At 44.4% G+C, this 24451-nt stretch overlaps 1 protein-coding gene across 1 annotated transcript in view; it reads left to right on the plus strand.

Annotated features, from left to right (window-relative positions):
• The window catches only part of lsm3 (LSM3 homolog, U6 small nuclear RNA and mRNA degradation associated), a 43421-nt gene that overhangs the window by 11994 nt on the left and 6976 nt on the right, over positions 1–24451 (plus strand). Inside the window, exons 2-3 of the mRNA XM_072280217.1 lie at positions 10674–10784; positions 19615–19710. Coding sequence (XP_072136318.1) covers positions 10674–10784; positions 19615–19710 — 207 coding nt within the window. The remainder of the gene's footprint in view (positions 1–10673; positions 10785–19614; positions 19711–24451) is intronic.

The raw sequence follows: 24451 nt of genomic DNA on the forward strand, positions 1-24451 counted from the left end.
CAAGCTCCTATTGAAATACGTACAGCTGTTATCTTGCTTTCTTTGTGTTGCTTCCGGGTTAGATCCTTAGAGATATTGACACCCAGGAGCTTGAAGTTGTTCACTCTCTCCACTTCTGATACCTCTATGCGGATTGGTTCGTGTTCCCTCGTCTTACCCTTTCTGAAGTCCACAATCAGCTCTTTGAGTGCAAGGTTATAGCTGCAACTCCACCCAACTAACTGGTTCTGTATCTTGCTCCTGTTCGCCCTTCGTCACCATCTGAAATTCTGCCAACAATGCTTGCATTGTGCTAGCTGCTTTGTTGTGGGCAAACCTGGGCATGTAGCACTCCCTTTTCCAGGTAGATGTAAGGAACTGGTGACTGACACAGTACCCTCGCAGCTTGCCAAGCTGAGAAAGACCTCACACTGTTTATTCTTGCTCTGGTTTTTAACGCGTCACCTACCCACACGAGTATTACTCCTGTGCTGGGGGTGCTGGAGTGTGTGGTGGCACTTGCGGGTTACCCTCACCATGGTCTGGTCTTGTGTCGGTTGTCAATCCAAACAATGTGTTTTTTCAAAGTACGTATAATAAATAAATGGATCTGAATGTGAATCTTCCCAAGTTCATGAGCCTTTGTGTTACTTAACATTTTATATCTTAACAAATGCCTTTTAAAAGTCCCGATATCCTCAGCCCATAATTACCTTGCCTGTGTACACTGTTGGGGTGGAGGGGGATAATGGTGAAAAAATAGATTTATCATATGCTATTAAAAACATGTTGATGCTGCCTGATCATAATAACATTTTCTGACCTTATTTAGAACGTAGAGCACTATAGGCCCTTTTGATCCATGGTGTTCTGGACCATTAGCCATTCCCTCCCACATAACTTCTATCATCCATGTGCCTATCCAGGAGTCTCTTAAATGTCCCTGATGTGTCGGACTCCACCAACACCCCCAGCAGGGCATTTCACACACTCAGAACTCTCGGTGTGAGAAACCTACCTCTGACATCCCCCTGTACTTCCCCTCCCCCCCATCACCTTAAATTGATGCCCCCTCATATTTGCCACTTCCACCCTGGGGAAAGGTCTCTGGCTGTCCACTCTGTCAGTGTCCCTTATCATCCTGTACACCTCTATCGAGTCACTTCTCATCCTCCTCCACTCCAGAGAGGAAATCCCTCACTTGCTCAACCCATCCTCATAAGACATGCTCTGTAATCCAGGCAGCACCCTGGTAAATCTCCTCTGCCCCCTCTCCAAATCTCCACATCCTTCCTATAGTGAGGCGACCAGAACTGAACACGATATTCCGAGTGTGGTCTAACCAGAGTTTTATAGAGCTGCAGCATTACCGTATCTAGCAGATTTTGAACTCAAATATTCTAGCAGTTTTGATATATTCAAGCAGTTTCCTGATAACTGATGTTAGTCTGTAATTAATAATTAACTGTTATTAGACACTTGATTTCTCCCCCCCCCGCCCTCACTCCCAGCTTTTACATGTATATTCCTTTGTCCTCTGTGTTGAAAACATTGTACATTTACCCATTAGTAATTAGATCAGCCGTAATCAAGAGAATTGTTCTCAGGTGCAGAGAATATTGCTTATAATCACAGTGGATTTGTTAAGTAAGTTGTATATTTTACAGTCAGTTTTCTGAGCCATCTTACCCTGTTCCTTTCAGAAGTACATTTTCTGTGTTCGTTACTACTAGGTCCTGCTCCCTGTTCTGCAGATTGAGTTGTTCCTTATCATCCTTGTTTACTCTCAGGCAGAAGAAATGTCTCCATGAAAGGAAATTATCATGGGTTGTCTGGAATTCTGTGATAACTCTCACTTATTCCATTACCGTGGCCCTTTGAGTTTTTCTTCTATTTTTAATTGGTGTTCTGGCCCTACTTGTTTTAAGTACTATACTTTATTAACACCTTGGTAGGTTTAATGTCCTAGTTCTGTCGTAGGGGATCTGCCTGCTTCCTACAGCGCCTCAGTCTATTGTGCCTATAAAAAGTATTCCAGCCTCCCCTCAGAGTTTTCATGTTTTATTGTTTTACAACATTGAATCACAGTGGATTTAATTAGTCTTTTTTTGACTGATAAACAGAACAATATTCTTCCATGTCAAAGTAAAAGCAGATCTCTACAAAGTGATTTAAATTAATTACAAATATAAATCACAAAATGATTGATTGCATAAGTATTCACAACAAATCATTACTGGTGCAGCCAATTGGTTTTAGAAGTCACATAGTTAGTGAACTGGAGATCACCTGTGTGCAGTCAAGGTGTTTCAATTGATTATAGTAAAAATACACCTCTATCTGGAAGGTCCAACTGCTGGTGAGTCAGTATCCTGGAAAATCTACTCTATGAAGACAAAAGAACACTCCAAGCAACTCCGCAAAAAGGTTATTGAAAAGCACAGGTCAGGAGATGGATACAAGAAAACTTCCAAGTCACTGAATATCCCTTGGAGTACAGTTAAGCCAATCATCAAGAAATGGAAAGAATATGGCACAGCTGTAAATCTGCCTGGAGCAGGCCGTCCTCAAAAACTGAGTGACTGTGCAAGATCGGGACTAGTGAGGGAGGCCACCAAGAGACCTAATGACAACCCTGGAGAAGTTACAAGCTTCAGTGGCTGAGATGGAAGAGAGCGCGCATACAACGACTGTTGCCCAGGTGCTTCACCAGTCACAGCTTTATGGGAGAGTGGCAAAGAGAAAGCCACTGTTTTTAAAAAAAACTCATGAAATCTTGGCTAGAGTTTGCCAGAAGGAACGTGGGAGACTCTGAAGTCAGTTCTATTGTCCGATGAGCTTTTTGGCCATCAGACTAAGTGCAATGTTTGGTGTAAGCGGAACACCACACATCATCAAAAACACTCCATCCCTACCCTGAAGCATGGGGGTAGCTGCATCATGCTGTGGGGATGCTTCACTACAGCAGGCCCTGGAAGGCTTGTGAAGGTAGAGGGTAAAATGAATGCAGCAAAATACAGGGAAATCCTGGAGGAAAACCTGATGTAATCTGAAAGAGTACTGTAACTTGGGAGATTTGTTTTCCAGCAAGACATGACCCCAAGCATAAAGCCAAAGCTACAGAGAAATGGCTTAAAAAAAACAACAAAGTTAATGTCTTGGAGTGGCCTAGTCAGAGCTCATACCTCAAAGGGCTGTTTGTTTACTCACAATCCCCATGCAATCTGACAGAGCTCGAGCAGTTTTGTAAAGAATGGGGAAAAAGTTGCAGTGTCCGGATGTGCAAAGCTGATGGAGACCTATCCACACAGACTCAAGACTGTAATTGTTGCCGAAGGTGCATCTACTAAATAATGACTTGAAGGAGGTGATAACTTATACAATCAATTATTTTATGTTTAATAATTATAATAAATTTAGACCATTTTTGTAGAAATTTGTTTTCACTTTGACACGAACGAGTCTTTTCTGTTGATCAGTGTTAAAAAGCTGAATTAAGTCCACTGTGATTCAATGTTGTAAAACAATAAAACATGAAAACTTCCAAGGAGGTGAATACTGTAGTAATCCACATCCTGCAAGATTGAAGTATACCCTGTTTCAGTATATTCATTGCAAGGTGACATAATTTTGTTTTTACTTAAATCAAATTTTCCTCCTTGACTTTGTATTGCTTTAGTACAGAGTTAATATAGAACAAAGAGCTGTACAGGCCCTTTGGCCTATGGCTGTTGTGCTGACATTTTTAACCAACTCTAAGATCAATCTAACCCTTCCCTCCCATATAGCCCTCCATTTTTCTATCATGAATGTGCCAGTCTAATAATCTCTTACACATATGTCAGTGCTTGTACCACTAACCCTGGCAATGTGTTCCAAGCACCCACCACTCAAACTTCAAAGTACATTTATTATCAAGGTATGTATATTTTATACAACCTTGAGATATATCTCCTTATAGGCAGCCACAATTCAAAGAAACCCAATAGAACCCATTTAAAAAAAAAAGACCGTCAAACACCCAATGTGCAGAATAAAAAAACAAACCATGCAAACAAAGTAAGGAAACGGCGTTCGGAGCTGAAGTTTACAAAAAGTGAGTGCGTCCACACACAAGAAGCCAGGCACCTCTGTGTAAAGAACCGATCTCTGACATCCCCTGTACACTGTAAAAATCATGCCCCCTTGCATTAGCCATTTCCAGCCTGGGAAAAGCCCGAGCTCGCTCAACCTTTCTTCATAAGATATCTCTGTAATCCATGCAGCATCCTGGTAAATCTCCACACCTTTAAAGCTTCCCCATCCTCTGTAAGGGCTAGTATATTTAATCTTCCCTCCCACATTGCCCTCCGTTTTCGTGTCACTCGTCAGAATCCAGTTTCTTATCACTGCAATTATGAAATTTGTTGTCCTGTGGGAACAGAGCAGTGCAATACGTAAAAACAAGTATAAATTACAGTAATAGTGCAAAAGGAGAGCAAAATAGTTCATGGACTGTTCAGAAGTCTGATGATGGAGGGGAAGAAGCTGTTCTTGAAACATTGAGTGTGCGTTGTCAGGCTCCTGTACCACCTCTCCGACGGTAGTAATGAGAAGAGGGCGTGTCCTGGGTGGTGGGCATCCTGCATGATGGATGCCACCTATTTGAGGCATCGCCTTTTGAAGATGTCTTCCATGGTGGGGAGGCTGGTGCCCACGATGGGCCTGGCTGAGTTTCCGATCCTGCGCAGAGGCCTCTCTGTTCCAGACAGTGATGCAACCCGTTAGAATGCAGGGTACTTCTACAGAAGTTTGCTGGAGGCCTTGGTAGCCTGCTGTTCAGCTGGCTGGGATCTCACTGTGCGGTTCGGTTGTTGGACTGGGGGACGGGGGTGTCACTGTGGCTCTGCATTCCTCATTGGACGCTGCTCTCTGGTTAGCTCTGAAGATGGTGGGGAGGCTTGTGCCTTGGCAGCAACATGCCAGTTGCTTTCAATTATGAAACATTATAGACGGTGCAAGTTCTGTTACGAGAAACCATGTCGTGTGACAGACCCCACAGAGTCTCCAGTTCCTTTGTATTAGCATTGGAGTCCCATTACCACAAGTCAACTAATTCAGGAAAGGAGCTCACTAAATATAGCACTTCTCGGGCAGTGATGCTGTTGACCGGCTTGTGTGTCGTGACACTGCATCAGTTGAAGTGACTTGAGGTGATCTGTAAATGGGTTGTGCAGTTCATTGTAGTAAATGTGCAGCTGTTGTTATGGATTAAAGCAGTGGTTCCCAAATTTTTTTTGGGTTACAGCCCCCTTATTTCCCAGACCACATCCCTAGAACACCCTCCTCGTTTTCCAGCCATTACATAAAAACTATAAAGAAATTTGATTTATGATGCTCAGTGAAAGAAAATAGGAACTGCTAATTCAAAGCAGAGACAAATAATTGCAAAAATTGTTCAACTCTTTTTAAAGTTGCGCATAAAATTCTTTATTTAACTGCAGTAAAATCAATTTTAATGAACAACTTTAGAGTGTACATTAGTGATCCAAATATTCACTAACTACTTCCTTGCTTTTTCACCTTTCAGTCTGATGGATGAGCTTGGGGCAGTGATACCAGCTCTCAATGTCAGGCTGAATGTCATTCAGGAGTCTCAGGTTCCCACGTTCAGTAACTTGCAGCCTGCTTCGTTGTTTTGAAAGAAGTTAGGTGACTGTACTGAGAGCACGCTTCGCTAAATATGTTGTTGGAAAGGCTATAAAGAACACCTTGACCTTTTCTCACAGTGCAGGATAGTGTTCAGAGATTTCTTTCTGCAACCTAAAGTCTTGATATGATTTTTTTTTTAACTTTGACTTCAGTTCAAAGTCATTTTGTAGCAAGATCAGTTCTTCCCCCATCCTTCCTGTTAATTCCTCATTATAAGTGCTCAGGTACGGATTTATTGCCTGATCGGAATTTGAATCGAGTGAATGTCCTGAAATCTCTCATACTAGCTAACAGCAATAGTGCGCGGGCTAGGCCCAGAAATAACGTGAGCGCTTCAGTGCAGATTTTTAATGATATGCCAGATACAGAAATGTCACATTGCTCTTCAACAACCATAACGCGCTATGAGCAATGTCTATGAGAACAGTGAGTTAGTAAGAGATGAGGTGATACTGTGATCATTGTAATCAAATATGGGGCACTGAAGATAAAATGCTTACAATAAGTAATTCATTTCTTAACTTAAACCATTAATCCCTCAGCAGCCTGTTGCTACCGAACGCAGCCCATCCCTTTTTATCTTGAATCACTTTGGGAACCACTAGATTGAAGCTTTCAAATATTCCCACTAGATGTCATACTGGATTCAAATGATGTTGTGCCAACCTTACAACTTTCTCTAAAATCAATCTATCCCTTCCCTCTCCTTGTGGCTTTTTAAGACATTAGTTAGGCCGCTCTTTAAGTATAATTAACAGTTTTGGGGCCCATCTCGCAGAAAGGAGAGAGTCCAGAGGAGGTTCATGAGGATGATTCCGGAAATGAAGGAGCGTTTGGCAGCTCTGGGCCTGAACTCACTGGAATTTAGGAAAATGCATTGGGATCTCATTGAAACCTACCGAATGTTGAAAGGACTAGATAGGGTGGATGTGGAGAGGATGTTTCCCGTGGTGGAGGTATCCAGAACTAGAGGACACAGCCTCAAAATTGAGGGTGACCTTTCAGAACAGAGATAAGGAGGAAATTTCTTAGCCTGAGAGTACTGAATCTGTGGAATGCTTTGCCACAGAGTGCAGTGGAGGCCAAGTCCGTGGGTATGTTTGAGGCAGAAGTTGATAGTTTCCTGATCAGTCAGGGCCTCAAAGGATTTGGCGAGAAGGCAGGAGTATGGGGTTGAGTGGGATCTGGGATCAGCCATGATGGAATGGCAGAGCAGACTCGATGAGCTGAATGGTCTAATTCTGCTCCCATGTCTTATCCATGTGCCTATCAAAGAATCTTAAATGCCTCTGAGGTACCTGCCTCTACAACCAACTCCAGCAGTGCATTGCACACACTCAGCACTCTCTGTATATTTAAAAAAAAGCCCTACCTCTGACATTCCCCCCCCCCCCCCCCATACTTCCTTTCAATCTCCTTAACTTTATGCCCTCTTGTATTAGCTATTTCTGACCTGGGGATAAAGGTCTCTGGCTGCCCACTCAATTTATGCCTCTTAGCAACTTGTACACCTCTGTCAAGTCACTTCACATTCTCTTTCATTTCAAAGGGAAAACCCCTAGCTCACTCAACCTTTCCACAAAAGACATGCTTCCTAATTCGGGCAACATCCTTTTAAATCTCCTCTGCACCCTCTCTAAAGCTTCCACATCCTTCCTCTAATGAGCTGACCAGAACTGAACACAATACTCCAAGTGTGGTCTAACCAGAGTTTTGTAGAGCTGCAACATTACCTCACGGCTCTTGAATCTTGAATTCAATCTCTTGACCAACACATCATACACCTTGTGAGTAGTGTGCTCACTCAACTTGAGTATGATGTTCTCCTCATGGAGAATGCCTGTGTCTGACTTTGTTTAACATGGGGAGTCTGATGCACGGGCAGCCACCACACGGTCCTGCCGGGTCAGGGTCAGGGTCCAGTGGCAGGTAGTACAAGATGATTGATACTCTCAGCCTTCTTCTGCCTTCACTGCCATTTTGATATGTCATCGTCTTTCACCAGCCCCTTTGCCTCCAATAGACCCATTTCCACGTACTCATGAATAGTTTCTACCCAGCTGTTCTAATGCTGAATGAACCCCTCATCCAATAAAATGAGTTCTTGACCTTGTGATCTACCTTCATGTGACCTTTCACCTTATTGTCTACCTGTACTGCACTTTCTTTGTAACACTCCATTGTGCATTCTGGCTTCTGTCCCTTCTTATCTGGTCATAATGAAAGATCTTGCCGGAATATTCAACTGGTCATTCTCCGTAGACACTGCCTGACTTGTTGAGTTCCTCCAGTATTTTGTGTGTTCAAGATTTCCAGCATCTTCAGAATTTCTTGTGTTTATGATTCTGCATTCTGTTATTATAGGTGTCGAGGTAGAGATATGGCTCTCAAAGGAAGTGTGAGGCACTACTTCCTTTTGCTAGCTTGCAGGTCACCCTTGGGCAAGGTGTAGCACCTGCTTAGCCCCCCAATCGGGGTCACGTGAAGCCATGAGAGCAGGTGGTGGATGGTCATATGAGCAGCTGATATCACAAGTCCTGGTTATGCGACCACTGACGCCAGACCAACAATCTCTGAGGAGTATTGATAATGGCTGGGGTCACCCATCTTGTAGAGACACTGCCCAGAAGAAGGCAATGGCAAACCACTTGTGCAGAAAGATTTGCCAAGAACAATCATAACCCACATCATATGACATGGTACACGATGATAATGAACCTGTTATTATTTTCCCTTGTCTCAGTGTTGTAATGAAATGGTCTGAGTCATCGGTATGCATGGCAAGCTTTTCACTGAAACTTGGGACATGTGACACTAATAGATCAATTGACCAAACTACCTTTTCTGTCCAAGTACCTGTCAGAAGATGTAATTCGATCTACCTTCACTACCAGCACAGACAACTCATTCCATGTAACCAATACCAGTTGCGTTGGAAAAACTTACTGCTCAGGTACCTGTTGAATTTCTCACCATAAAGCTGTGCTCTCTAGTTCTAGATTTCCTGGCCCTGGGAAAGAGTCTTAACTATTTATCCTGTGTTCCTTATACTTGTGTAAATCTCTTTAGGTCACCCCTCAGCCTCCTGCACTCCCACTCCGAGCATAAACCCAGCTTACTTGCCTTCTGACTTTTAGAATCATAGAACAAAAACAGGCCCTTCAGCCCATCTATCCATGCTGAACTGTTATTCTGCCTAGTCCCATTGGCTTGGGCCATGGCCCTCTTTACTCCTCCCACTCATGTACTGTACTTACCCAAACTTCTCAATGTTGGAATCAAGCCCACTCATTCCGTACACGTACGTGTACGTGTGTGTATATATATATACACATACACACACACACACACACACACACACACACACACACACACACACACACACACACACACACACCACCCCCACCCCCTGAGCGAAGAACTTCTCCTTAAATACTTTTTCACCCTTTAAAGAAGAACCTTTAGCCTCACCCAGCTTCAGTGGAAAAAGCAGTTACCCTATCTCTACCCCTCAGAATTTTGTATACCTCTATCAATCCCCTTTTTCTCCTACACTAGAGGGGATAAAGTCCTAACCTGTTCAACCTTTTTCATATAACTCAGGTCAAGTCCTGGTGACATCCTTGTAAATTTTCTCTGCACTTTCAATCTTCTAGATGCCTTTCCTGTAGATAGGTGATTGAAACTTTTATTCCTTCTTCACCTCTCCAACGTAGCTTTGTCCTCTGCGGGACACGTTCTCACCGGCCTTTGGTCTCTGTTAAACTTCACCTCTTCATTGTTGACCTTGGACTTGTTGGCCTTTTGATTTGGATGGTGGGTTATGGGAGGAATGGAACCTGCCTTCGAGGAGTAGCCATCCGCTATCAGAGAAAGTTCACTTGCAAGTATTGAGAGCCATGATCGTTGCTATCCATCAACCTGCAATTGACAAACTCTGAATGTAAATCAAACCTGCAGCCTATCCTTGTGGCGCACTATAGCACAAAAATGGGCCCCTCAGTCCATCTGATCGGTGCCATGTCATTCTTCTGCCCAGTCCCATTGACCTGTCCGTGGACCATAGCTCTCCATACCCCTCCCAAACTTACCCAAACTTCTCTTAAATGTTGAAATCAAACCTGCGTCAACCATTTTCCACTGGTATCTCATTCCACACTCTCACCATCCTCCATACCAGATTGTGATGCAACCATTCTGAATGCTCTTCACGGTATTTGCTAGCTTTTGGTGACATAACAAATCTCCTCAAATTCCTAATGAAGTATAGCTTGCCTTCTTCATAATTGCATATACCTAATCATATAGGTAATCTATCTTACTATAAAATGCTTGAATGAAGCTCCTGTGACCTTTCTGTTGCAAGAGGTTATATTGCAAGTTTATAGAACACTGGTTAGGCCACATCTGCAGTTTTTACACAGTTCTGGCCACCCCACTATAGGAAGGATGTCGAGAGGGTGAGGGTGCAGAAAAGGTTTACCAGGATGCTGTTTGGTTTAGAGGGCATGTGCTATCACGAAAGGTTGGGCAAATTTGGGCCGTTTTCTCTGGAACAGCAGAGGCTGGGGGGAGATCTGATAGAGGTTTTCAAGACTATGAGAGGTATAGATAGAGTAGACAGGGAATAGCTGTTTCCCAGGGTAGAAATGTCTAATACCAGAGGGCATGCATTGAAGATGAGAGGAGGAGAGGTTCAAAGGGGCATGTAAGGGGTACGTTTTTTTACCATGTGCTGCCTGGTATGGTGGTAGAGTCAAGTACATTAGAGGCTTTTAAGAGGTGTTCAGGTAGACACATGGATGTGAGGATAGAGGGATATGGATGTTGTTTAGGTAGGAGGGATTAGTGTTCGAATGTCTCTGATTTGCTTTTTAGCTGGTTCATTACAGCATTGTGGGTTGAAGGGCCTGTTCCTGTGCTGTACTGTTCTGTGTTCTAAGATATGTCAAGTCACCGGATCCCTGCTCAGAAGATTTTGTTTTCTGCTTCTTTCACCTCAGCCCCAGACCACCAACACTGTTGAGGAGCCTCTTGATTTGATCAGACTTAGTCTGGATGAACGGATTTACGTGAAGATGAGGAACGATCGAGAACTTCGTGGCAGACTTCACGTGGGTAACCTGTTGAATTATTACCATGTTGGGGGAACAAACAAACACCTATTCTAACTTGTGGGGTACAGCATGTTTGGTGCTTGGGGCCTAGATATTCACAATCCATGTTTTTGATTTGGCTAAATTGAAATGTTACACGGAACTTCTGAGCTGATGATCTTAGGCCAGATGGAACTGTTAATAGGAGGGATCATAACAGTTGTTATGGGGATATGGGCACCTCTACTTCCTCAGGAAGCCACAGAAATCTTGCAGGTTCTCTTTCAACCCTGACGGATTTTACCAAGTACCAGAGGAAACCTTAGTATGACAACTGCTCTGGCTCTGACTACGACAAGCTGCAGAGAACTGTGGACACAGCTCAGCACATCACGGAAACCAGCCTCCTCTGCATGGACTCTGTCTACAATTCTCACAGCCTCAGTAAAGCAGCCAGCATCATCAAAGACCCCAGCCGAATATTCTCTCTTGTCCCCTCAGATACAAAAGCCTGAAGGCACGGGCCACCATGCTCAAGGACAGTTTCTATATCCCGATGTCAGCCACATCCTATTTAATTTTCCCTGTACTCTTTCAATCTTATTGGTCTCTTTCCTGGGACAACCCAGTAGGCTAATAAGGGTGTATTGAGCACAAAAACTGCAGTTTCATGTGTTGTAGGACCTTTTACTTTTTAGGTTATTTCCTGGGTGAAATTGCCTTACTCACAGCTGCATTCTCTGCCTCCTGGATAGATGAAGGTTTTGCCTACAACCATGGCACAAGTGGCAGTGCTAATCTACCTTGACACAAGCCCTGCAGGAACATTTTTAGGCTTGATATTTAAACCTAAGCATCAATTATTCATGCTCCAGGCAGGACTGTGTCACTATCTAATGGAGACTGGAGATGTTGGGATCCAGGGCACAAGGAAACAAGTTGCTGCCTGTGCCGTGAAGAACTGGCATGCAGTCAATGTGCAAAGCTGGTCACCTGACATGGCAATCCCAACAATCTACTGACATGGCAGTCCCAGCAATCTCCTGCCCGGAGTTAGTGTCGTCTCGACCCGAGGAGCCAACCACCTCGTTGCTTCCACAGGTGGCGTCTGAAGCATCCAGAGGAAACCCATGTGTGGTCGCAGGCGGCCGGGAATTGGACCTCGATCGCAGGCATTGTAAACGTTGGGCTACTGTTCTGTGTGGCCTTCCCTGGACCACACTTCTCTTGGTTATACTCACACTTGGCTGCTCAGGAGGGGATAAGCGCTGCCTCAGCCCAGTGTTTTACTTCACCCAAAACAATCGTGATGATACCCGACTTGACATGGGTCACTTTGTACCTTGGAAGGCAAGGGGATGTTAGCTCCCATGTATCACTGCAGCCTTTGGATGAATGTGTCATCTTATAGCCTGTGCTCCTTCCCCTCCCCACCTGGTTTATGTCATCTTCCCTCTTCCTTTCCGGCCCTGATGAAGAGTCTCGGCTTGAAACGTTGACTGTGATTTCACTTCCATAGATGCTGCCTGACCTGCTGAGCTCCTCCAGCATTTTGTGTGTGTTGCTTTGGATTTCCAGCATCTGCAGAATCTCGTGTTTATATTTGGACCCCAACCTGCCACCCAGGCATGGGCCTAAGGAGAAGCAGAAATCCTGACCTGCTATTCAACGGCACGGATAATATACAGCTGTCATCTCAGAGCTCTGGAGAGGCAGCACCAGTACTGACTGAAATCCTTCAAATGTATTGGTCAGATATCTCAGCGTCAGTGTTCCCGTTACACTTGACAATGCCTGACGGATGAGCCAGGTAGTTTCTGTGCCTGCCACCAGACTCCTGAAGCAAACACTCTAGCAAGGCATCATTTCTCAGGAGGGCAGGAAACGTGCTTCAGGGCATCCTCCAAACTTCTTTGTGGGTGGTACATGAGTGTAGTGGTTGGTGTAATACTTTACAGTAACAGCAACCTGGGTTCAATCCCCACCGCTGTCTGTAATGAGTTTTCCTGTGCTCCCTGCGACCACCTGGGTTTCCTCGGGGTGCTCCGGTTTCCCCCCACACTCCAAGGATGGACAGGTTAGGGTTGGTGAGTTGTAGGCATGCTCTGCTGGCACTGGAAACATGGTGACACTTGTGGCTTTCCGCCAACACACCCTCAGTGACACATACGATGCACTTCACTGTACATTTTGATGTACATGTGACAAAAAGCTCATCTGATCTTTAGAATGTAACACCGTTTGTCCGCTCTTGGGGATCCATAACCTAAACATCCATGAACATAACAAACAATTGTAGTCTCTTTGGGAGCAGGTGGAGGCTAAACACAGGCACAAATCTAAATCACCATTTACCTGCTCCACTAAACTCTACCTGTCTGAATCACCCGTTCACCTGGTCCACCAAACCCTACCTGTCTGAATCACCCATTCACCTGGCTGACCAAATTCTACCTGTCTGAATCACCCATTCACCTGCCCACCAAACTCTACCTGTCTGAATCACCCATTCACCTGCCCACCAAACCCCATCTGCCGGAATCACCCATTCCCCTGCCCCACCAAACTCTACCTGTCTGAATCACCCATTCACCTGGCCCATCAAACCCGACCTGTCTGAATCACCCATTCACCTGGCCCACCAAACTCTACTTGTCTGAATCACCCATTCACCTGGCACACCAAACTCTACTTGTCTGAATCACCCATTCACCTGGCCCACCAAACCCTACCTGTCTGAATCACCCATTCACCTGCTCCACTAAACTCTACCTATCTGAATCACCCATTCACCTGGCCCACCAAACCCTACCTGTCTGAATCACCCATTCACCTGCCCCACCAAACTCTACCTGTCTGAATCACCCATTCACCTGCCCCACCAAACTCTACCTATCTGAATCACCCATTCACCTGGCCCACCAAACTCCACCTGTCTCACCCTTCTCAGGGTCTGTAGGTCCTACACAGGATGATTTATCAGTAATTGTGAGACTTAGTTTGTGTAGTTTTGGCATGCCACCAAAAGCTTTGGCAAAAGTAGGTACTGTAGATGTACAGTGGAGATTGTCCTAAGTGATTGCCTGGAATGTAAAAAGCAATGCCCAGGAAACTAAAAGCCAACAAAAAGTGTTGGATACAGCCCAGTCCATCACAGGGAAAGCCCTCCCAACCACTGAGCACATCTAGAAAGCAGCATCCATTATCAAGGACCCCTGCCATCCAGGCCATGCTCTCTTCTCGCTGTTGCCATTGGGCAGGAGGTACAGGAGCCCTACATCCCACACCACCAGTTTTAGGAACAGATATTACCCCTCAACCATCAGGCTCCTGAACTCACCTCCACACTGAGCTGATTCCACGACCTGCAGACTCACTTTCAAGGACTTGTGTTCTCACTATCATTTTTTATTTATTTGTACAACTGGTCTTTGCATATTGGTTCTTTGTCGATCTTTGTTTATGTGTAGCTTTTGTGTAAATTCGGTTGTATTTCTTTGTTCCCGTAAATGCCTGCAAGAAAGTTAATACGTACTTTGATAATTAGTTTGCTCTAAGCATGCACAGATCTGCTCAGAAACGAGATCGTTCAATGTGATTGACTGCTGAAGATTCTATACTTTTGATGATTAGCTAAAGTGAATAATAGGAGGTTTTTAAAAATAGAAAGCTTTAGTGTCTGATGATAAACCGCTTATCAGGCAATTGAACTAAGTCAGTCAGAGGGGTCACCTTGATGAAGATCAGAAACATTGTGGTACAACGTTGGGTGGAGGTTTAAATTGCAATCGTGGAGCATTAGGTTAGAAGCCAATTTTTCCCCCAAACCCCCACATCACCCGAAACACAGTTTGTTTTCTTTCCTCTCTGTAACTAGTCCTGATAGAGAATACAGCACAGACACACACCCTTCAGCCCTCAGAAACAACTGTGCAACTTAGAGTTGGTGAAGTGGACAGATAGATTAGCAGGACGGACAGTAGAAAACCAGTGTCAGATATAGAGTCATAGAGCACTACAGAGCAGAAATAGGCCTTTCAGCCCATCTAGTCCATACCAAACTGTTAATGTGTCTAGTTCCAATGACCTGCAACCAGACCATAGCCCTCCCACCCATGTATCAATCTAAATTTTCCTAAACTTTGCAGTCGAATCCACATCCACATTTCCGCCAGCAGCTCATTGCACAAAAGCAAAGATTCAGATCTGTATCATGTGCAAATGAATCCATGCAGTGAAATGTGTTGTTTGTGTTAACAACCAGCCCACTTACGCATGTGCTGGGGGCAGCCCGCAGGTGTTGCTTCACATTCCGGTGCAAACCTAGCATGCCCACAATGTTCTGCAGAACAACACAAAACACAGCAAACATCAAAACAATCCTTTGGGATTATTTATCTTTTTTGTGCCTCCTCACGTGCTCTGAATTATACAAAATGATTGTATTTTCCAATATTATGGGCAAAGCCATTGGCCATAGGAGTAAAATTAGGCTATTCAGCCCATCAAGTTTGCTCTGCCATTCCATCATGGCTGATTTATTATCCCTCTCAACCCCATTCTCCTGCCTTCTCCCTGTAACCTTTGATGTCCTGATTAATCAAGAACCTATCAATCTCTGATTTAAATATTCTTGGCCTCCACAGCCATCCATGGCAATGAATTCCACAGAATCACCACCCTCTGGCTAATGAAATTCCTCTTCATCTCCGTTCTAACGGTCTGTTCTTCTGTTCTGAGACCGTGTCCTCTGGACTTAGACTCACCCACAAGAGGCAACATCCTCTGCACATGCACTCTATCTAGGCATTCAATATTTCTTGGTCATTCTTCGAAAGTCCAGTGAGCCCAGAGCCAAACCTTGGAATGACTCTTGTGAACCTCCTCTGGACCCGGCACATCCTTTAGCAAGCATCAAATCCACTGGTCTCATGGACGAGGAAGGCAGAAGGTTATCTCTCCACAATGGTTTGTAAACCTCAGAGTCCCACATGACTTGGTGACAGGATCAAGTTCCCCCAATTCTTCCCAATTCATGACTATTGGAAAAAGCCCTGCACTGGAAGCCAGGCATACGTCTAACTTTACTGTCATTTCCTGTTTGGGCTGAGTTATTGAAAGCTTTTCCAAAATGTGACAGCTTGCAGGGGAAAGTTAACATTTAGAAAAATTAGATGCAAGGTGTCTCCTGTTAAAATGTTAAATTCCACAGGGGTGTAGGAGGAGCTGACTTCAACGTTGCCCAGACCAAGATGCAGAGTAATGGAAGGGCAATGGAAAGAGTAAAGGAAATGTTTGTGTGTAGGAACAAGTATTGTCTGGAGAGTGCTTCATGCTTTAATGCCAGTGAAGTGTAGCCAGAATTGCAATGTGGCCAAATGCAGCAATTGCAAACAGCGTGATCCTACAAACAGCAACGTGCTAATCAGCAGACAATCTCTTTGCTAAGTGAAGTGTGAGGAACCGAGTGCTAATCAAGAGACCTTTAGTGTTCAGGAAAAAGCAGCTTTTTCATGAAGATTCAAGACTGTTTAATGAATCAATGAAATTTATTTCGGTCAGTACAAACATAACAAAAAGCATAATTTTCAACAATGATTTCATAGGGCAAAATTACAACAAAAAAAATAGATATCCTTTAAAACAGACTGACAGCGTGTAGGCTGAAGCTACAGCTTATTACGCCTACCGCTCTTACTCGTACAACAACATATTTGGCGTCAATCATCACATCAAAACAAAAAATTTCATAATCTTTTAACAAAATCCAATGCCAAGTGTCATTTATTTACATTACTCCCATTCATTTTAAATCATGTATTTTATATCTATTCATTAAATTGTTTTTAAATAATTTTTTAAAATTTGTTAAGTGTGGTGCATGTTTTTAAATTCTCACGACAACTGTTCCATAGATTCACCCCTCTGACTGAAATACAATGATTTTTTACATTTGTTCTTATCCTTTGCTTTTGAAATATACATGTTCCTCTCAAATCATGTTGACTTTCTCTCATTTTAAACAACCTTTGGATACTTTGTGGTAGCTGTCCATTTTTTACTTTATACATAACTTGTATTATTTTAAAATCTACGAAATCTCTGAATTTTAAAGTGTTTAGTTCAATAAATAGTGGATTGGTTGGCTCATAATAACTTGTCTTATTTACAATTTGTGTGACTTTGTTTCGGAGTAGAAAAATTAAGTTTGTATTTGTTTTGTATGTATTTCCCCATACGTCTACACAGTAAGTCATGTATGGGACTAAAAGTCAACAGTGTAATGTATACAAAGATTCCTGATTTAAGAAATCTTGCGCGTTGTACAGTATTGCAATAGATTTTGACATTTTTGCTTTGACATGATTTATATCTGGTTTCCAGCTTAATTTACTATCTATTACCACTCCTAAAAATTTTGTTTCAGAAACCTTATCAATTTCAACATCATTTATTCTAAGTTTACTATACTTTATTGTCACCAAACAATTGATACTAGAGCGTACAATCATCACAGCAAAATTTGATTCTGCGCTTCAAGCTCCCTGGATTACAAATCGATAGTAAATATTAAAAATTTAAATTATAAATCATAAATAGAAAAGGGAAAGTAAGGTAGTGCAAAAAAAACCGAGAGGCAGGTCTGGATATTTGGAGGGTACGGCCCAGATCCGGGTCGGGATCCGTTCAGCAGCCTTATCACAGTTGGAAAGAAGCTGTTCCCTCCTTGATCATCCTGGCAGCACTGCTCCGACAGCGTGCGGTGTAGAGTGAGTCCACGGACGGAAGATTGGTTTGTGTGATGTGCTGCGCCGTGTTCACGATCTTCTGCAGCTTCTTCTGGTCTTCCATACCAGGTTGTGATGCACCCTAGAAGAATGCTTTCTATGGTGTATCTATAAAAATTAGTGAGGGTTTTAGGGGACAGGCCAAATTTCTTTCGCTTTCTCAGGAAGTAAAGGTGCTGGTGGTTTCCAATACACAAAGTGCAAAATAATTGTTACCCTGGATCCCATGCAGCACAAAAACAAACACAATAAGTATAAGTACATAAAATTGCTTATATACATGGATGGTGTGTTCATCAAGTGAGACTAGACACAGGGTGGTAGAAAAATGTAGGACTACGTGGAAGGGAAGGGTGGCGAGGTAAAGAAACGTCTCTACCAAAGGAGATGTGGAGTGCTCCTTCCCTGCAGTCACCCTTGGGCCCCCAATCAGAGTCATGTGAGTCATGTTCCTCTCCCCCCTCTCCACCAAAGGAGGTGTGGGGTGCTCCTTCCCTGCAGTCACCCTTAGGCAAGGTGTAGCCCCAACTTAGCCCCCCATTCAGAGTCATGTGAAGCCATGGGAGCAGCTGGTACATGTCACAAATCCTGGTTATACGACCACTGACGCCAGGCAGACAGTCTCTGAAGTATTGATAATGGCTGGGGTCACCCGTCTTGTAAAGACACTGCCCAGAAGAAGGCGATGACAAACCACTTCAGTAGAAAAACTTGCCAAGAACAGCCATGGTCATGGATAGAGAAAGAGTAAGAACAACAGGCTGAAGTGAGATGGAAGACCATAATCGGCCGTGTTATACGACAGGGCATGTAATGATGGTGATGAGAGAGGGAGGGAAGAATGAGATTGACGTCGAGTAGGGTAAAAGGTTGGCACAACAGGCTGAGCAGCCTGTGCTGAGCTGTAATGAACAATGAAAAAGGGAAGGGGAACCAAGAATCAGAGGGTCCAGGTTTAAGGTGAAAGGGGAAGAATTTAAAGGGGATCTAAGAGGCAAGTTTTCCACACAGAGGTTGGTGGGTGTGCAGAATGAGCTGTTTGTACTCACTAAGTTTCAAAGAATTGGAGGGGGGGGGGTTGTTCTCATTGAAATGTACCAAATATTGAACGATATAGATCAGGGGTCCTGACCTTTGACCCCTATCGTTAACAGAGGGTTCTGTGGACCCCAGGTTGGGAATCTCTGATATACAGAGAGTGGATGTAAAAATTATGTTTCTTATATTGGGAGAGTCTGTGACCAAAGGATTCAACTTTAGAACAGAAATAAGGAGGAATTTCTTTAGCCAGGGAGTGGTAAATCTGTTGAATGTATTGCCACAGACAGCTGTGGAAGCCAAGTCATTGGGTATATTTAAACTAGAGTTTCATAAATTCTGGATTAGTAAGGACATCAACTGTTATGGGGAAAGGAGGGTAGAATGGGCTTAAGAGGGAAAATAAATCAGACATGATGGAATGGCAGAGAAGATTCTCTGGGTCAAATGGCCTAATTCACCTTCTGTGTCATATGGTCATACAGCTGCAATAGGAGACACATGGACGTAGATAGGAAAGGTTAAGAGGGATGTGGGTCAAACACAGGCAAATGGGATTGGATTAGATGGAGGTCTGGGGTTAGCATGGGTAAGCTGGGCAGAAGGACCAACACCCGTGCTGTGTGACTGTATGACTACGAGAAGAGCGATACTGCTTCATGGAAAGAGCCCTGAGCGCTCGCTTATTGTAGGCAGTCGGACACACATCGAGCTTGTGTGTGCACGAGAGAGGATAATTGGATCAGTCCTTGCAGACATTATTTTGTGTTGTTTTTTTACCATTTTCCTATTATTTGTTCATATTTAGGGTGAATATCAGCCAAGACCCCTCACACCCTGCTGCCTGCCTGCAATATGACAAGTACACATAGTCAGTCACTGTTATGAATGAGAGTTGTGTAATTTATAATACATGTGCTCCCAGGCATACGGAGATACATTTATAATTAGTGACGTGCAAAATTTGTCCTTGCTTTCTCTCAAGGTTACTTTGCTAAAACACGCTCTTTTTGTAATCACAGGCATATGATCAGCACTTGAATATGATTTTGGGAGATGTTGAAGAGACAGTAACAACTGTAGAAATCGATGAGGAAACGTATGAGGAGATATACAAGGTAAGTACGATGCTCTTTTCCTTACGTTCTAGTGTCTTTCTACCTGCTACATTGGCAAATTAGGCTCTCCATAAACTCTTCCAGCTTCCCATCCTGAGCAATATCCACACCCTTAAAACCCTGGCCTTTTGTATTTCCAAATCGTTTAATCTCATTAATTGTCTACTGAATATTGCAAGACCTAGACAGTGAATGTGGAGAGGCTGTTCCCAGTATGTGTTTATTTAGAGAGATACAGCGTGGAATAGGCCCCTTCGACCTTTGAGCCGCACTGCCCAACAGCTCCGATTTAGCCCTAGTCTAAACACGGGACAATTTACTATTGCCAATGAACCTACCTGGTGTGTTTTTGGACTGTGGGAGGAAACCAGAGACACAGAGAAAACTCTCACATTCCACAGGGACAGAGACTCCTTACGGAGGAAGCCGGGATTGAACTTTGAACTGCGCCGCCCCGAGCTGTAATAGCATCATGCGAGCCGTTGCACTGCTGTGGCACCCCAGTAGTGGGAGAGTCTCGAACCAGAGGACACAGCCTCACTGTACAAGGACAGCCCTTTGGAACAAAGATGAGGAGGAATATCTGTAGCCAGAGGTTGGTGAGACAGTTGTGGAGGCCAAGTCATTGGATATATTTAAAATGGAGGTTTACAGGTTCTTAATTAATAAGGGCATCAAGGATTACAGGGAGAAGGCAGGAGAATGGGGTTGAGAGGGATAATAAATCAGCCATGATAGAATGGCAGAGCAGACTCAATGGGCTGAATGGCCTAGGTTTGCTCCTATGTTTATTGTCCTCCCCAGCCCTTATAAGTGACTTCATTTCGGTCTCAGATAGCAGATTGTAGACCCACATTTCTCGAACGTTAACTGAGTTAGCAATTCCACCATTCTACAATCACATTTCCCTCAAGGATTCTTTACAGAGATGTCTTTAATTAATCATGTCTGGTTACACAATCACAGATCTAGATCTTCACCACCTTAGAATCATGTCTCTGGAAGGGCTGAGGGGTTTGCTTTGCTTTTTTTTTTATTTTTGTTACGTTGTTTGTGATGTTTTGCTGAACATTGTGGGCACGTTACGTTGGCATCGGAATGTGTGGTGGCATGTGCGGGCTGCCCCCAGCACAGCCTTGGGCCCTGTTGGTCGTCAACGCAAACAACTCACTTCAGTGTGATAAATAAATCTGAATCTTCATAAACACAAGAGATTCTGCAGATGCTGGCAATGCAGGGTAACTCTCACAGAATGCTGGAGGAGCTCAGTGGCTCAGGCAGACTATCGAGAGGAATAAACAGTTGACATTTCAGCCCAGGACACTTCGTCAGGACTGGAAAGGAAAGGGGAAGAAGCCAGAATAAGAAGGTGGGGTAAGGAGTACCAACCGGCAGGTGATGGGTGAGACCAGGTGGGTGCATGGGAGAGAGGGGATGAAGCAAGAAGCTGCGCGGTGACAGGTAGAAATGGTTACAGGGCTGAAGAAGAAGGAATCTGATTGGAGAAGACAGTGGACCATGGGAGAAGGGGAAGGAGGAGGGGCATCAGAGGGAGACGAGAGGACGATGAGGAGAAAAGTCAAGAGTGGAGCTAGAGTGGGGGATTAATCAAGAGGGAATGGAGAGGGGACCGAAATTACCGTATGTTAGTGAAATTGATGTTCATGCCTCAGGTTGGAGGCTACCCAGATGGAATAGAGATGGTCAGTACATTTTACTTCATCCTAGTTGTCCCAAGCATTTGTCTGCTGTCTGGTAGGGAAGATGTTGTGGCTCCCACTCTGCCCCTCTCAATTTTTCCCATCCCACCCAACTGGTGGGCAAGCAAGGGGCATGCCAATGCAGACAACCCTTCCCTGCCAAACGCTGGCATCAACAAGGACCTGAGAAGTGGTCTCCTGGTTATTAAACAGGAATGCTTGTTGTTGCCTCTGTACAGAAAGCTTATAGAGTCTCAGAACACTACAGCAGAGAAGCATACTCTCTCAAATGTAGCAAATTCTGAGAAATGGAGTTTATTGTCATCTGCACAAGCCCATGTGTGCAATGAAAAACTTACCTCCAGCAGCATCACTGGCACACAGCATCAGATAAGCAGCATTCACAGAGAAAACAACACACATCAAAGTTGCTGGTGAACGCAGTAGACCAGGCAGCATCTCTAGGAAGAGGTACAGTCGACGTTTCAGGCCGAGACCCTTCGTCAGGACTAACTGAAGGAAGAGTGAGTAAGGGATTTGAAAGTTGGAGGGGGAGGGGGAGATCCAAAATGATAGGAGAAGATGGGGGGGGGAGGGATGGAGCCAAGAGCTGGACAGGTGATTGGCAAAAGGGATATGAGAGGATCATGGGACAGGAGGTCCGGGGAGAAGGAAAGGGGGAGTGGGGGAAAGTATAGTGAGAGGGACAGAGGGAGAAAAAGGAGAGAGAGAAAAAGAATGTGTGTATATAAATAAATAACGGATGGGGTACGAGGGGGAGGTGGGGCATTAGCGGAAGTTAGAGAAGACGATGTTCATGCCATCACGTTGGAGGCTACCCAGACGGAATATGTTGTTCCTCCAACCTGAGTGTGGCTTCATCTTTACAGTAGAGGATGCCGTGGATAGACATATCAGAATGGGAATGGGATGTGGAATTAAAATGTGTGGCCACTGGGAGACCCTGCTTTCTCTGGCGGACAGAGCGTAGGTGTTCAGCGAAACGATCTGCCAGTCTGCATCGGGTCTCGCCAATATATAGAAGGCCACATCAGGAGCACCGGACGCAGTATATCACCCCAGCTGACTCACAGGTGAAGTGTCGCCTCACCTGGAAGGACTGTCTGGGGCCCTGAATGGGGGTGAAGGAGGAAATGTAAGGGCATGTGTAGCACTTGTTCCGCTTACAAGGATAAATGCCAGGTGGGAGATCGGTGGGGAGGGATGGGGGGGACGAATGGACAAGGGAGTTGCGTAGGGAGCGATCCCTGCGGAAGGCGGGGGGGGGGGAGATGTGCTTAGTGGTGGGATCCTGTTGGAGGTGGCAGAAGTTACGGAGAATAATATGTTGGACCTGGAGGCTGGTGGTGTGGTAGGTGAGGACAGGGGGAACCCTATTCCTAGTGGGGTGGCGGGAGGATGGAGTGAGAGCATTAGAGCACAGGGATCAGTTGAGGCCAGTTCATTGGCTATATTTAAGAGGGAGTTAGATATGGCTCTTGTGGCTAAAGGGATCAGGGGGTATGGAGGGAAGGCTGGTACAGGGTTCTGAGTTGGATGATCAGCCATGATCATACTGAATGGCAGTGCAGGCTCGAAGGGCCGAATGGCCTACTCCTGCACCTATTTTCTGTGTTTCTGAGCAGATGTGCGTGAAATGGGGGAGATGTGTTTAAAAGCAGAGTTGATGGTGGAGGAAGGGAAGCCCCTTTCTTTAAAAAAGGAGGACATCTCCTTCCTCCTGGAATGAAAAGCTTCATCCTGAGAGCAGATGTGGCGGAGACGGAGGAACTGTGAGAAGGGGATGGCATTCTTGCAAGAGACAGGGTGAGAAGAGGAATAGTCCAGATAGCTGTGACCTCCTGTCCCATGATCCTCTCATATCCCTTTTGCCAATCACCTGTCCAGCTCTTGGCTCCATCCCTCCCCCTCCTGTCTTCTCCTATCATTTCGGATCTCCCCCTCCCCTCCCACTTTCAAATCTCTTACTAGCTCTTCCTTCAGTTAGTCCTGACGAAGGGTCTCAGCCCGAAACGTCGACTGTACCTCTTCCTAGAGATGCTGCCTGGCCTGCTGCGTTCACCAGCAACTTTTATTTGTGTTGCTTGAAATTCCAGCATCTGCAGATTTCGTCATGTTTGCGTTTTTAAATTCACAAAGGAACATCAGTTACACAATTGGAACAAATAAAAATGCATTTTTGTTGCAAAGTGATCATAGTGTTGCTAAACTAGTAATTACAAAGATGTTGCTGGGACTTGAGGTCCTGAGTTTTAGCAAAAGGTTGAATAACTTAAACTTTATTCCCTGAAGCACTGGAGAATAAAAGGAGATTTGGTAGAGGTATGCAAAATTATGTGGTACAGATAGAGTAAATGCAAGCAGGCTTTTTCCACTGAAATTGGGTGAGACTAGAACGGTAGGTCATGAGTGTAGGGTGAAAGGTGAGATATTTAAGGGGAAACCGAGAGGGAACATGGTCATTCAGAGGGTGGTGAGAATGTGGAACAAGCTACCAAAGCTGGCAGCAGCATCCAGATCAGCTGGAGGAATGGGCTTACAAATGTCAGATGGAATTTAATGTGACGTGTTGCACTTCGGGGGGACCTACATAGTGAGCGCTAGGACACAGAGGAGTGCGGCAGAACAGAGGGATCTAGGAATACTGATCCATAATTCCTTGAAAGTGACGTCACAGGTAGATAGGGTTGTAAACAGAGTTTTTGGCACATTGAAAGTATTGAGTAGAAGAACTGGTATGTTATGTTATAGTTGTATAAGATCTAGGTAAGGCCCAAGTTGGAGTATTGTGTGCAGTTTTGGTTACCTACCCACAGGAAAGATGTAAATAATGTTGAAAACAAAGAAAATTTACGAGGATGTTGCTAGCACTTGAGGACCTGAGTTTTCGGGGAACTTTATTCCCTAGATCGTAGGAGAATGAGATATTTGAAGGAGGTATACAAAATTGACATCAATTGCTATGAAGTGCTTCGAGCAATTGGTTATGGCACACATCAACCACAGCCTACCGGTCAACC

The sequence above is a fragment of the Mobula birostris genome, chromosome 16 (genome assembly GCF_030028105.1).
Source record: "Mobula birostris isolate sMobBir1 chromosome 16, sMobBir1.hap1, whole genome shotgun sequence".
Lineage (NCBI taxonomy): Eukaryota > Metazoa > Chordata > Chondrichthyes > Myliobatiformes > Myliobatidae > Mobula > Mobula birostris.